This window comes from Rhinoraja longicauda, unplaced genomic scaffold, assembly GCF_053455715.1.
Source record: "Rhinoraja longicauda isolate Sanriku21f unplaced genomic scaffold, sRhiLon1.1 Scf000111, whole genome shotgun sequence".
Taxonomy (NCBI): Eukaryota; Metazoa; Chordata; class Chondrichthyes; order Rajiformes; family Arhynchobatidae; genus Rhinoraja; species Rhinoraja longicauda.
Window position 1 is genome coordinate 310,898 of NW_027601329.1, and position 15,880 is coordinate 326,777.

Consider the following 15,880-nt stretch of genomic DNA (forward strand, 5'->3'; position numbering starts at 1 on the left):
ATCAAGTGGAAAAATCTACTTCCATTTCCCTCCATAACGTACAAAAGAAAATTTAAATTCAAGGGACCCTTATGGAAAAAATAAACTGGCAAATGGGCCAAATGGTGTCTGCTCTGCAAGTTGCTGGGGTGCCATGACAATCAATTTACAGCAACCACTGCTGAAGAAATGTCAGTTATTTTGCATTCATTTCATCTTTGCAATATTGTGAAGGTAATGCACATCATCTCAAAAAATGTAAATTGGAATCAACAGTTCTGCCATTGCACACTGTGACACGGCAATAAGATCGTTTCAGAAATGGGCGGTTTATAGACACTTTTTAAAACAGATTTTTAAAAAAAGCTGACCTTAAATTGGATGCAGCTTCAGATCTGCGCGGATGAATCCAATTCAACTGAATATTATTCAGTTGATACACAAGAGGAGACAAGGAAATGTCATTATATTTTGTGGACTGAGAATTAGAGTCAGCACATTTATTGATGTCCTTAGAAATGACACTATAAAACAGACAGGAATAAAATGCAGAATGAATGATCAAATACAACACATTTCATTGAAGGAAGTTAATCTCTTTGGAAATCCGGTTACCAACATCTTTTTCAGTAAAGAAAATTTTCTGGTGTAAAATAAGAGCCTATTTATTTAACTGGATAAAAGCAAAACTAAGATGACCCACTGCATTGCTATAATCTATTAGAAAAAACAACAATAGCAGATTGGACAAATGGTACATCACTACGTGGGTCAGTGCTACAAAATTGTGACTCAAGTTGTTTGAGTTGAGAGAATTTTATTTACATGGGACCATTTTAAAACACTGACACCTTAAACAAATACGATAACATGAATCAATGACCTTGTAGGATCAACTGAATCCCACGACAAAGAGCAAAGAATAAACGACACCTTGTGTCCTGTTTATTCCAGAAGCCCCTTTTTCCTACATTCTCACCAAATCATAACCCGTTTGCAGATAAGGCCAATTAGTGCCTCTGACCTTGGAGTTGTTATTGAGCTCTTGTGGCTGGACCACCTCGTGTAGCTGATGGCAGGTCGCCAGCGGTGACAGGCTGTATGCAAAACCAACGTGGGCGTGAAGGTGCCACAGCTCCCCCCTCAGCCACCGAGTCATACAAGGTGGCGACTGCCTGGCTTTGTCCCGCCCCGTACCAGTCTGGCGGGTTGATTTTACAGTCTGATCTTCTTTGGTACTGCAGTGTGGGAGGTCTGTGACAAGAAGTGTTAGGGTCTTGTGACTTAGCCGGTTTGTTGGGTGAGATAGTCAGTTGGTTCTCGACGTATGCTGACTTTAACCGGTCGAATGATACGGTGTCAGTTTTTCCGTTTCGATAGATCACAAAGCATTTGGGTGGGCCTTGGATGACTTGGTAAGGGCCATCGAATGCTTGCTGAAAAGGTCGACGGACGGCATTGTGTCAGACCAAAACATGTGTGCAGCATTGGAGGTCAGCAGGCACGTAGACCATTGCAGGTGTTCGCCGTGTCAGTGTTGGCCTGAGTAGCTGCATAGTTCGCTGTAATCGATTGACATACCTGCTTGGATCATAGGATCTTTCTGTGGGGATTGGCTTGACAAATTCGCCGGGCAGCTTCAGAGTTGTGCCGTAAACCATTTCCGCCGACAAACATCCTAGGTCTGCTTTCACCGTCGTACGAATGCCAAGCAGAACCAGAGGCAACCGTTGCGATACCTGTCCTCCGGCTGCCAGAGCAGCTTTCAACTGGCGATGGAACCGTTCAATCAGGCTGTTCGCTTGTGGATGATATGCAGTCGTTTGAATCTGGTTCGTACCCAAGAGGTTGGTTAATGTTTGAAACAGCGCAGATTCGAATTGCGGCCCTTGGTCTGTTGTGATCGTACTTGGGACCCCAAAGACCAAAATCCATCGATCAACAAAAGCGTGGGCTATTGTTTCCGCTGAAATGTTGATGACTGGGATTGCATCTTGCCATCTTGTGAACTGGTCTTCAGGAGTGAGCGGATATGTGTCGTTTCTTGACGGTGGGAATGGGCCGACCAAGTCCAGGTGCACGTGCTCGAAACGGGTGTTCGGTACAGGAAACTCATCGAAAGGGGTCCGAGTGTGCCTGGAGATCTTGGATTGTTAACACGGTAGACAAGTCTTCGCCCATAATCCAACATCACGCTTGATGAAAGGCCAGATGAAACGTTCAGAGATTTGTTTTATCGTAGCTTTCTTTCCCAGATGTTATAAGTTGTGCAGCATGCTGAAAACATCTCGACACATCGGCCTTGGCACAAACGGCCTTGGTTTGCCAGTGGAAGTGCCACATACGATGGTTTCTCTCGTGTCACCGATAGGTACATCTTCCAATTTTAGGGCTGTATGCGTCCAATGCTAATGGATAAGATTGGGATCAGGATGCTGCGCGTGAGCCATGGCATGAAGATCGATGTGTGGCCGCATTCAGAGCATCCACCTCCAGTCTTGATAGGGCGTCGGCAACCGGATTTGCTTTTCCTTGAATGTGCCTGATGTCACTGGAGAACTGCAGAACGAAGTCCATGTGGCGGATTCCCCAAGGTGAATGGCTCCGCACACTTGTACGAGTCGTGTATGTGAGCGGTTGGTGATCTGTATAAATAGTGAAGGGACGGCCTTCCAACAGATGGCGGAAATGCTTGACGGCGAGGTGCATAGCCAAAAGTTTGCGCCCGTATGTGCTGTACCTCATCGGAATGGGTGATAATTTTGCCGAAAAGAAAGCCAGAGGCTCCCACCTGCCATTGACTCACCGCTCAACGACGGCTCCCACGGCGTTGACGGAGGCATCAGTGTTGAGCGAAAATATGGCTTTGGGCATCTGATGGACCAGCATAATTGCGTCAGCGAGAGTCCTCTTAGCGGCGTTGAAGGCTTGAACTGCATCCTCGGGTAAACACAACAGTTTCTTTGAAGACGATGTGTCCGAACCTTTGAGCCGAGCCAGACACCTTGTGTCCCATTTATTCCAGAAGCCCCCTTTTGCTACATTCTCACCAATCATAACCCGTGTGCAGATAAGGCCAATTAGTGCGTCTGACCTTGGAGTTGTTATTGAGCTCTTGTGGCTGGACCTTCTCGTGAGGCTGCTGGCAGGTCGCCAGCCGTGACAGGCTGTCTGCAAACCCAACGTGGGCGTGAAGGTGCCACAGCTCCCCCCTCAGCCACCGAGTCATACAAGGTGGCGACTGCCTGGCTTTGTCCTGCCCCCTACCGGTCTGGCGGGTTGATTCTACGGTCTGATCTTGTTTGGTAGTGCAATTTGGGAGGTCTGTGACAGGAAGTGTTGAGCTCTTGTGGCTGGACCTTCTCGTGAGGCTGCAGGCAAGTCGTCAGGGGTGACAGGTTGTATGCAAAACCAATGTGGGCGTGAAGGTGCCACAACCAACTGTATGTCATGGATTTAGACACAACAGGAGAGAAGCAAGCGTCTGGTTGCGAGCATTAAAACTCTTCCATAAGTATTGGCCATCAGTTATATTCACCTTCACAGATCCAATATCAGAGTTCAATGGAGCTGAATGCACATAGAAGTACAAAAGCAAATTAAATCAAGTAAGACATTTCAAGATATCTCACCAGAGCAGAGTAAGAACAAAACAAACACCAAACCACATATGATAGGTGATCAAAAGCTTGCTCAAATTGAGTCAGTTTCAAGGATTAACTAAAAGGGGGGGAAGGAAAAAGAGGATCAATATTGAGGGAAAGATTTCAGCACCTGGAGCCCAACTGCCAATAATGGAGCAGTGGTAATTAGGGTTGTACAGGACATTACTGGAGGAACTAAGAAATACAGCAGGAGTGGCAATGGTGCCTTTCTTCACAACTAAGGACAACATCTGGGAATCTAACTCAATTTACAAATTCGAGGACAACACCACCGTAGTGGGCTCGGTATCAAATAATGACAAGAGGGAGTACAGGAAGGAGATTGAGAACCTCGTAACCTGGTGTCAAGACAACAACCTTTTTCTCAATGTCAACATGACAAAGGAAACAGTGATCGACTTCAGGAAGCGAAGCGGCACACATACCCCGGTACACTTTGACAGCGCTGAAAGCTTCAAGTTCCTAGGAGTATATATCACCAGCAACTTGTCCTGGACAAGCCATATCGAACCAATGGCCAAGAGAGCAGACCATCGCCTCTATTTTCCTAGAAGCTTTAGGAAGTTCAGCATGTCCCCAAAAACTCTCACCAACCTCTACAGATGCACCTTCAGAAAACATTTTATCGAGATGCATCTCAGTATGATTTGGGAACAGCTCCATCCAAGACTGCAAAAAATTGTAGAGATTTATTATGCAGTCCAGACCATCACACAAATCAACCTCCCTTCCATTGACTCCATCTACACTTTATGCTGTCTCGGCAAGGCCACCAGCATAATCAAGGACGAGTCTCACCCTGGTCATTCCCTCTTCTCCCCTCAAGACTTGACCATCACAAACAAGCTTGGCAGCACCACCACTGATCCAAACCCAACGGATAAGCCTGCCAGATTCTGTAGTGGCAGGTAATGAGTGAATCAACATGAGAAAGCTTGACTTCAATAATCTGGCATCTGTCCATTACAACAGTGGAAAAAGTGGAAGAAGCACAACTCTTGTGAGACAAAGTCCCGTCCTCAGATCACTATCCTCTATAATTACTGCAATCTTGATAAATGGAAACGATTTAGAACAGATCTAGCAGGTAAATACTAGACAGCCAGGAAACACAAAGGATCTTCAGCAGCATAAATGTAAAGCATCATATGTTACCTCAACTTACCAATACAATTAAGCCAGTTATCAACATGGCTCAATGAGGTGTGCAAGAGGGCATGCCAAGAGCAGCACCAGAAAACCAAAATGAAGTACCATCCTATTAAAACTACAACCAGACTTCATGTGCGTGAAACACCAAAAGCCGTTTGTTGTGGACAGTGGTATGAGATTTCACAAATGGGTCATATCAAAGCTTTGTTTTATGGCAATGTCAAGTTGGGAATGGTGGCAATTAATGGGAGAAGGTGGCCTAAAATTAACCTATCATCAAAGAAGGAGGGCCTCTCCATGACAGCACCAATGTGTAATGTCAGCCAGAAATGATAAGTAGTTGATTATAGCCACAAAATGCTGGAGTAACTCAGTGGGACAGGCAGCATCTCTGAAGAAAAGGAATGGAGGTCGAGACCCTTCTTCAGACTTTAGGTCTCGACCTGAAATGTCATCCATTCCTTCTCTCCAGAGATACTGTCAGTCCCGCTGAGTTACTCCAGCATTCTGTTTCAGTTCCCTCTTGAGATCCCCACCAAAACACAAGGGCAGTTTTGATTTTCTGCACAAGATAGTATGAAACAGCTTTCAGCACAGGATGAAGTAAAAGCTTTGGGACCGGACAATCTCCTGGCTGCAGCACAAAAGGCCTCTGCTCTGGCCAAACTGTCCCAGAATAATGAACACTTTGGCATTCAACAATGCATAAAATTGCTCTGGAAGTCCATTTGCACAAAAACACGATAAATAAAATTTAGTTAAGTACTACCCAACCAATCTCAAAGAAATGTTATATGTTATTGTCATTGTTACCAAGTGGCAGTTATTGAACAATAACCTGCTCACCAATGCCCAGTTTTAACTTGCCAAGACCACTTGGCTTCTAATTGAAGTCAATGGGCATCAAAGGGTAAACAATGCAATTGGTGGAGTTATACCGCACACAATGGAAGATGATTGTGTTGTTGGAAGTCTTTAGACAGAGATACAGCGCAAAAGGTCTTTCGGTCCACCAAGTCTGCGCTGACGAGTGATCACCCCGTACACTAGCACTATCCTTTGCACTATGACACAAAGCTGGGTGGCAGTGTGAACTGTGAGGAAGATACTATGAGGTTGCAGGGTGATTTGGACAGGTTGTGTGAGTGGGCGAATGCATGGCAGATGCAGTTTAATGTGGATAAGTGTGAGGTTATCCACTTTGGTGGTAAGAATAGGAAAGCAGATTATTATCTAAATGGTGTCAAGTTAGGAAATGGGGACGTACAACGAGATCTGGGTGCCTTAGTGCATCAGTCACTGAAAGGAAGCATGCAGGTACAGCAGGCAGTGAAGAAAGCCAATGGAATGTTGGCCTTCATAACAAGAGGAGTTGAGTATAGGAGCAAAGAGGTTCTTCTGCAGTTGTACAGGGCCCTAGTGAGAACGCACCTGGAGTACTGTGTGCAGTTTTGGTCTCCAAATTTGAGGAAGGATATTCTTGCTATTGAGGGCGTGCAGCGTAGATTTACTAGGTTAATTCCCGGAATGGTGGGACTGTCGTATGTTGAAAGGCTGGATCGACTAGGCTTGTATACATTGGAATTTAGAAGGATGAGAGGGGATCTTATTGAAACATATAAGATTATTAAGTGGTTGGACACGTTAGAGGCAGGAAACATGTTCCCAATGTTGGGGTAGTCCAGAACCAGGGGCCACAGTTTAAGAATACGTACAGGTATGTAGGTTAATTGGCTGGGTAAATGTAAAAAAAAATTGTCCCTAGTGGGTGTAGGATAGTGTTAATGTACGGGGATCGCTGGGCGGCACGGACTTGGAGGGCCGAAAAGGCCTGTTTCCGGCTGTATAGATATATGATATGATGAAGAATAAGGGTAGGCCATTTAGAACGGAGATGAGGAAAAACATTTTCACTCAGAGTTGTAAATCGGTGGAATTCTCTGCCTCTGAAGGAGGTGGAGGCCAATTCTCTGAGTGTTTTCAAGAGAGAGCTAGATAGAGCTCTTAAGGATAGCGGAGTCAGGGGGTATGGGGAGAAGGCAGGAACGGGGTACTGATTGGGAATGATCAGCCAAGATCACATTAAAGGGTGGTGCTGGCTCGAAGGGCCGAATGGCCTACTCCTGCACCTATTGTCTATTGCACTAGGGACAATTTACAGAAGCCAATTAACTTACTAACCTGTACATCTTTGGAGTGTGGGAGTAAACCGGAGCACCTGGAGAAAACCCATGGGGTCACGGGGAAAACATACAAACTCCGTACAGATAGCGCCCGTAGTCAGGATTGAACCCGGGTCTCTGGTGCTGTAAGGCAGCAACTCTACTACTGCGTCACAAATTAATCAATCCAGGACATCCTTACAGGAGTACCACAGGTCAGTGTCCTACCCTCAACCATCTTCTGCTGCATCAATGACTTTCCTTTCAGCATAACATGGAAGTGGGGATGTTTATCAATGATCGCACTCAGCAAATGAGAAAACCCATGCCTAAACGCAAGACCTAGATAATATTCAGGCATTGGTTAATACATGACAAGTCACGCTTGCACCATAAAAGGGAGAGCCTATCAACCTATTTTTGATATTTAACAATTTTAACAGAAGTGAATTTCTGACCATCACATCCTCGATGTCAGCACTGACCAGAAACTAAACCAGACTGGCCACATCAATACCATTATCACAAGGTCAGAAGCTGGGTATCCTGTTGTGAGTGACTTATTCTCTGATGTTCCAAAGCTTTCGCACCATCAACAAGGTACAAGTCAGGAGTGCACGGAATACACTCCACTTTTCTGGAAATGTAGAGCCAACTCCATTCAAGAAGCTCCAAACGGGATAAAAAACAAGCTGTTTGTTTGGAAACTTATCCACCATCCTAAACATTAATTCTAGCACACAGTTGGCTGGAGTGTATACTGTATACAAAATGCACTGCAACTTCTCCAGGCACACAAATAGTATCGTTACATCAGTAGGTCAGAGGCTGAATATCCTGTGGTGTGGTACCTCCTGAAAGATCACTTTCAATTCTGATATCACCCTTGTGAATTTTTTGTACCTTGTTCAGTACCTCTCTGACTTATATGCTGACGTATTCTGACGTACCGACTAATGTTGTACTCTCTAGAAAAAAATATTTTGATTGAACACAAATATCTGATGAAGCTTCTGCCGTAGCTTCACTTAATCTGCTTACATCAAAACTTTTATCAACATTCAAGTCACATAAGTACAAAAACTAAATATAAATGAAACTATTCTTCTCTATTCAACTGACTTCCATCTGTTGATCCAATAATGGATCAATTGCAATCGTGCCAAAGAATAGCACTCATAAAAAAATAATAGTAGGCCACATCTAAATTGGCCAAGTAAATCTAGCAATTTTATTGCTAATTTTATTGTCTCTCAAGGTTTGGTCTAACCAGATGACTGTGAGCTCAATGGAACTGGACCAAATCAAGCAGTCTAAATGGTATTCGCACTCACACCACCCCTTCAATGAGCCTTTCAGCTCTATTTGAATTTTTTCCAATGGTAAGGTAAGAAAACAGTAAAGATGACATTGATCTTTCCCATCAAAGAACATGAAATTCCATTAATTCATTTAATCTTTTACATATAGTTGAAGGCCCATGAAACTGAACAGGCGGTTTATACTGAATTTATTCTGCTAATGCAAAATAAAATCCAGAGCAGTGTGGTTGAAAAAAAAGTATTTAACAGGGTAAACTAATTAGTTCTAAAATAGACAGGATTAATATGGTCGGTGAGCTCATTAAATCTTTCTCAATGAATATGTTCCCTCTGACTGAAGTACATTAATTATCCAACTACAAACTTAACGATAAAATGTTGAAAAAATTGCATGGAAAAACCTTTTGCTGGCTTGACTTGACAGCGAAAAGGATGTCATTACTGGCTGTGCATGGGATTCATGTTGACATCATTATTCTTGTGATTTCAACTGCAATATTTGTTCAGGGAAGCAAGAGACAAGCAAATAAAGGAGTAATGGATTTGAGAGTATTTGGCAGATCATTGAATTGGACTGCCAATGTTGTATTCACTGTGGTGAAATCCAGGTCTTGTCATTCATCCCACATATATTGAAATAAGAAGGAAGAGTGAGCACCACAGGGTACTCAGTTTGAGTGCTACAGCAGATCAGCGCTGTGCAGGGCATAAGCAGGCAGTCACCAACTCACCTTTCGTTCGGTTGTATCCCTGGGCCAACAATTAATAAGATGATGCAAAGAAACTTCTAGATCGTAGGAAGATACCAAAGGACCAATTCGAGTGGACGATATCTGCACTAAACATTAGTCCCTTTATCATGTACCTGTACATTGTGGATGGCTCGATTGTAATCATGTATAGTCTTTCCGCTGACTGGGTAGCACGCAAAAAAGCTTTTCAGCTTCAGTTCACGTGACAATAAACTATACTAAACTAAACTTCCATGCAATGAATCGAGGAGGAGAAAGTAATGGCTGAAAATTACACCTGGGTCATTCTCGAATTAAGTTTGGTAGAACTCTTCATGCAAAAGCTGTCTATTATTTGCTGATTTGTTCACTATAGCCATTTATCATCTTCATACGCCATCAAATCCAGCTGCAGTGAGAGTCTCACCCTAAACCCCACACTTAATGCTAAAAACACTAGTCCCTGTTATTTAAGTTTCTGTAAGTGAAAGCCCCTAGTGGTGCAGCCATTTTGGAGCAACTTTTTGTTGGAGTGGTTGTGCCTGTAATTGAGGGTAAGTGTTGAGTGCTGTGATTGAGGATAAGTGTTGAGGCCTGGGCTCGAGAGCCTTCATCGAGGAGGTAAATCAGAGCGTGAAAGTAAGATAAAGTGATGTCCTTTTAACTTTCCTCTTTAGTCGGGATGGCAGTTCAAGCAGTGGCAAGCTCCTTCTGTAGGATGGATCAGAGTGTCGCTGGTGGTAAGTGTGTCCAGCTGCAGCTCCTGACTGATCAAATGAAGGAACTGGAGCTAGATGCACTCAGTATCATCCGGGATAAGCATGATAGATAGGATTTTTAACAAAGTGGTTACACCTAAGCTGCAGGCAAACAATGCCTTGCTGGCCACCAGGAAGTGCAAATGGAGTAGGCAGAGCAAAATGTTTTTAAGAACCATGACGTCGAGGGCAGCAATCTCTAGATTACTTTGAGTGCCACATGTGTGTGAATGTAGGAATAGTCGAACAGGACCAATAAGTTGGTGCAGGGGGGAGGGATTTGGATTTTTGGAACATTGGGATCTCTTGTGAATTAGAGGTGATGTGCACTTGAGAGACAGTTTGCACCTGAACTGGAAAGGAAACCAACATCCTCATGGGCAGATTTTCTAGTGCTACGGGGAAGGGTTTAAACTAGATTACACAGGGTGAGTAATGGGGTGGGAAAGGCAAATAAGAGTTTAGAAGTTGATGCAAAAGTCAACAACATCAAATTCCGTTGACAAGATGGGCAGGAGTGTGGCAGGGAACAAGGAAGGACTATTGGATTAAACTGCGTTTATTTCAATGCTCAACAGAAGTAATAGCGATTACAGAAATATGGCTATAGCACAATAGTAGCCTGAGATTAAATTACTGAGGAATTATCCAGTCAAACCTTGTGGGTGGAGCTGAGAAATAAAAAGGAGAGGGGCCGAATGGCCTCCTCCTGCACCTATTGTCTATTGAGATGATTACCTTATAGGGATTTCATTGTAGTCCACAAATAGCCAATGGGAATTAGAGGGACAAATATGCAGGAACATTGTGGAGATTTGCAAGAATAATTGAGTTGTCATAAAAAGGTATTTGAATTTTCCTAATATAGACTGGGACTGCTATTGTGCCCGGGCTGAAATAGGGTGGAATTTGTTAAGTTTTGATATTTGTAAAGCCTAACCTACTCTTGGGAAATAAGGCCGGGCAAAAGACTGAGCTGCTTGTGAGAAACATTTTGGAACCAATGACCATAATTCCATTGGTTTTAAAATAGTTATGGAAAAGGATAGAACCTACCCACAAGTTAAAAATCTAAATCGTGCGATGGTGAATTTTAACAGTATTGGCCTGGAGCTTGCAGAGGTTGATTGGAGTAAGTTGGCGACACAAGGAACTGCAGATGCTGGTTTCTTTAAAAAAAACTAAGTGCTGGAGTAACTCAGCGGGTCAGGCAGCATCTCTGGAGAACATGGATAGGTCACGTTTCAGAATGGGACTCTTTTGACTTCAGTAAAGTGTGGTTTGCGGGTAAAGGGACACATGGCATGTGGGAGGCTTTGAAAAGTGTGATATTGCAAGTTTGGTTTAGTTTAAAATTACAGCTTGGAAACAGGCCCTTTAGTCCACAGAGTCCGCGCCGACCAGCAATCAGACATACACTAGTTCTATCCTTCACACTTGGGACAATTTACAGAACCCAATTAACCTATATGTCTGTAATGTGGGATGAAACCGGAGCATCCGGAGAAAACCCATGCGGTCACAGGCAGAAAATGCAAACTCTGTACAGAGAGCTCGCATAGTCAGAATCGAACCTGGGTCTCTGCTGCAGTAAGGCAGCAACTCTATTGCTGTGCCCTGTGCCACTCTGGTCTGCATGTTCCTTTAGAGTGAAGGCAAGGGCGGCAAGAGTAGGAAACACTGGATGACAAGAGGTATTGAGGCTCTGGGTAAAAGAAAGGAGGCTGTATGGGTCAGGTACATGCAGTTGGGATCAAGTGAGTCTCTGGAGGAGTAACAAAGATACAGGAATGCCCAAGAAAATCAGGAGGGTATAAAAGTGGCATGAGATCACTTTAATTGTTAAAATTAAGTAGAATCCAATGAAATGTTATGTACATTAAGGGAAAAGGATAATTAGAAAGAGAATGAGGCCGCTCAAAGACCAAATTAGACATATATCTATGTAAATGGGTATGGTCCTCAATAAGTCCTAGCTCACATGTCAGAGAGAGAGACAAATCAATCTTTCTCTATGAATTAAATGGTTTTGGAAAGGCAAGGAGGAAAGAAAAATAACTCCAATAGTGTCTACCTTCTGCCAAAATGGTTAGAGCATGTTATTATCATAACCCATATTTTGCAATGACAGAGAGACAAGCATGAGACATCATGGCAACACCTATATTCTCTGAACCATCATCCGTTAAAAAATATTGTATTCTGAGCATGAGACACCAAGAATGTCTACATTACCTCCACTATGTTGGGCACCTATGTCTGTTGGTTTATTCACCAGCTAATCCATTCCATTACTTCCATCAGCCTGGCCCCAAAACAATAGCAGTACAAGACACTGTTATTATTGAAATTTCAAGGATCCCAGAAAGATGGCTCTTCCCAGGCAGCCTTAAATCAGCCACGCAACAGGAGCTGCAGTATGTCCACAGTGTCTGGATTGCCTGAGGTATACCACAATCAGAATCTACAAAGGGATAATAGCATCCTCTCACAGGTCAATATCACAACATTGAAGCCCAAATCACACTCCATCAGTTCCAATAGGCAGAACAGATTTGCAGCCCAATGCCAGACATCTAAAACAAACACGATATTCTGAGCTCCATCATGCCAATGATTACCAGATGAACAGACAAAATGACCCAGGGATGTAATCAAAGTTCTCCCAATAAACTGCAACATGTCCATTACCTTGTGAGAACCCCTTACCCCTGTTCTAAATGGATGATTAGCACTTGGAATGACTTTGAAGAATATGTCATACAGAAGCTCGGGGTAAATGGTGGAAGTCGTAGCATCTCCCACACCATCTGCCTTGTCAAGCATTTCCTGACCAGCTGAGGTGGGCTGCAGACCTCCCCCCACCCCACCCAACACACACACACCCCATAGAACACAATTATCATCATCAATCAATCCTCAATGACTGCACAAGACAGTGACTTTGTCCAAATTATGCGATGTTACCCAGGTTGCCACTTTAAATCAACTGATCGTGCTAGTATCAAATCTTCTGTAATGACCAGTTTGCATTGATTATCAGAATTCAAATCAGTAATTTAAATTATGAACCATAATAGTCCAAAAGCAACTTACCCATCCCAAAGGTCATACTTATGAAATTCCAATAACTTTAGTTTACATTCCCCAAGTCCTTGATCTTCATCTTTTTGAAGTCAAAGCAAACCAATTTGTGAAGTTGTCCAGAGTTCACATGGGTTGCCATTTCTTCAAAATGACAAATTTGGTCAAGTTCGGACAAGTGCATTTTCTTTTTCTTTTGAGTGCTTGGAAGGTTGTTATTATACAGATAATCACTCAATTTCATTTGTGAAGTGGTGTCAATTTGATCAGGCTTTCCTCACTCTAAAACAAGTTCAGTTAATTTCTGCAATCTATTTGCAACAGGGAAATGGACTAAGATCCAGGTGAAATATGGTTGCATTAGTTAATTTAAGCAAGTCATATCCGAATTGTTTTTATTTTAGATTTTCAGTCTAAGTGGATATGTGTCAGTTACAACAAGGGCCTCGGTAAAGCACTTTGTAGAATTCTAAAATTCATTATTTTTTAATTTCTCTTGCTGAGAGATGGTCTATCTATAAATCACTTTTTATTACTTTGGAGCAGTTGATAGTCTTCTGTCTCCATTCTCGGAGAATGAGATTAATTATATCCAAAGTATGTGCATCTGCTTCAGATTTTAGCTCTTCTAACAACCAAATGTCCATGGAAACAATTTTTAGAATATTCACTTTGTAATGGGAATAATTCTTGAACAAACATTCCAGCAATTACAAACTTTAAAATTAGTCTCATCAGCATAATCCATGGCAAAGTACTCATGTTACTTAGATATAAGCCACATGATCCTTTCTGAAGAACTGGTGTATTAAAGGATGATAATACTATTAGAATGAATAAGTAACAAATTAAGAATCATCAACTGCACCTTGTGGAAATGATCAATATTGATAACGATACTCGAGGATCTGTGAAACTTATCAGACCCAGATGAATGGATTAGAATGACCAACAGCCTTCAGACAATAACTGGTAAAAACCCTGTTATACAAACTCTCATGTTACCACGACATACCACTGAACAGCACAGAGCAATTTGAATCAACATAAAAGGAAACCGTCAACAAACAATCCTTATTATAAATTAAATTTTACTATTTTGAGGTAAGTACAATGACATTTTGATTGGAACTAGTCCGTGATGAAGAGAAATAAAAACATTTTCTTCAAATGCAAACATTTCTAATAATGCTACATTCTCCCCTCTCCTTGTAATCTTACCTTAAACATCAGGTAGTCATCCGGGTGTTCTGCATACATCGATGACAGCTTGTACTGGTTCTCTGTCGTGACATCAATCTTGTAACCCGTCAGGGTGTAGCAGACAGCTCGGAATTCCTGAATCTTCTTCTGGAACACCTCCTTCAACCGTTGGTTCTTCAACTCTGCACTGCTTACTTGCCTGCGCATCTCTGAGTACAAAGTTTGCAAAATATTATTTTATCACTGGATCAGTGGACATCAATCAATTTTAATGAATATCCCAATGGCAATCAATAGCAATCAAAGCTGCAATGTTTCAAGAGAGTTATAAATCTGCTGTCTAATAGGATGGGCTCAGATAGATTTTATGGAATGAAATGAATGCAAAGTTGTAACCTTATGAGTGGTTCAGATAACATATGAAACAAAGAATATAGCATCATTAACCAACTCAGTGTTGTCAATAAAAGGTTATTGCATAAAACCTCCCCTAATCACTCACAATTTTTATTTGGTTGCAGTGTCGATAGGATACAACATCCTTCTAAAGAATAACATTTTTCTATTTCAGCATTGCTCCATCATTCACATATCACACATTCTTCCACACATATTATAAAAACTGAAGATAGACACAAAATGCTGGAGTAACTCAGCGGGACAGGCAGTATCTCTGGAGAGAAGGAATGGAAATCACATTTTAATCATAGCTAAAGATGGTTATCATCCCAAACCACTGGAGCATTCCTTCATTGTTGGACAATTTTGCAGTGTTACAAGAATGCAACTTGGAACTATAAATTATTGCATCGTATGGGAGGCGCATTCCCAATCTCGTTGTACCCCTGTACAATGACAATAAAGATATATTGTATTGTATTGTATTGTAATGAGAATGTGATTCTTGGCTGTTAGAAACATCATAACTTGCTAATTTCCATGAATTAATTTTGGGACCCATAACCAAAGGATGATCATTATTAAATCTAAGAAATTAAAGAGAAATTCCTTTAACCAGAGTGGTTACAATATGGAAAAACAGTAGAAACAAAGAACTGGTTTATACCAAAGATAGACACAAAGTGCTGGAGCATCTCAGCGGGTCAGGCAGCATCTCTGGAGAAAAAGGATAGATAAAGTTTTGGGCCGGGACCCTTCATCAGACTTTTCAGACCCACTGAGTTACTCCAGCACTTTGTGTCTGTCTTTGGTTACCATATGGTCCTGAACAGAGTCTTCCCAATACGTTGACTACCCTTCTGTCTCCACCGATGCTGCTTGACCTCCTCTGTTCCTCCAACAGTTTGCTTTTATGGCTAGATGTTACTCACTTCATTGTGGAAGTGATTACTCACATGGCATTATGGAAGCAAGCAATATAGGCCAATAATATAGCTATATACAAAGGGATATTAGGATATGCTGAGTGAATAATGGCAGGAGGCAGCTTATGTAGTGCATAAAATCAATGAGAACCACTTGGGCAGATTAGACCGTGGGACACATATTATGTAGTTTTATGCAGTAATGTGACAGTTTTAATCTATATCACGACAAAGCTAGCTAATCTCCACATGATATGTTTACGACCTTGATTGTTGTGCTTTTTTATTGATAGCTCGATCAAACAAAATAAATAATAGAAGTACGCCAAATAGCCGCTCAAGTTGCTCTCACTATGAAGATCCTGGCACATTTGAAACATGCTGAGGCTCTATCAGGCATGGGTCAGGCCGCATTTGGAGTACTGTAAGCAATTTTGGGCACCATATGTGAGGAATGAAGCGCTGACTCTGAAGAGGGTCCAGAGGAGGTTTACAAGAA

At 42.2% G+C, this 15,880-nt stretch overlaps 1 protein-coding gene across 1 annotated transcript in view; it reads right to left on the reverse strand.

Annotated features, from left to right (window-relative positions):
* The window catches only part of LOC144590059 (mitotic spindle assembly checkpoint protein MAD1-like), a 302,216-nt gene extending 287,953 nt beyond the window's left edge, over nt 1-14,263 (reverse strand). The window contains exon 1 of the mRNA XM_078394923.1: nt 14,075-14,263. Coding sequence (XP_078251049.1) covers nt 14,075-14,263 — 189 coding nt within the window. The remainder of the gene's footprint in view (nt 1-14,074) is intronic.
* Nucleotides 14,264-15,880: the final 1,617 nt, after the last annotated feature.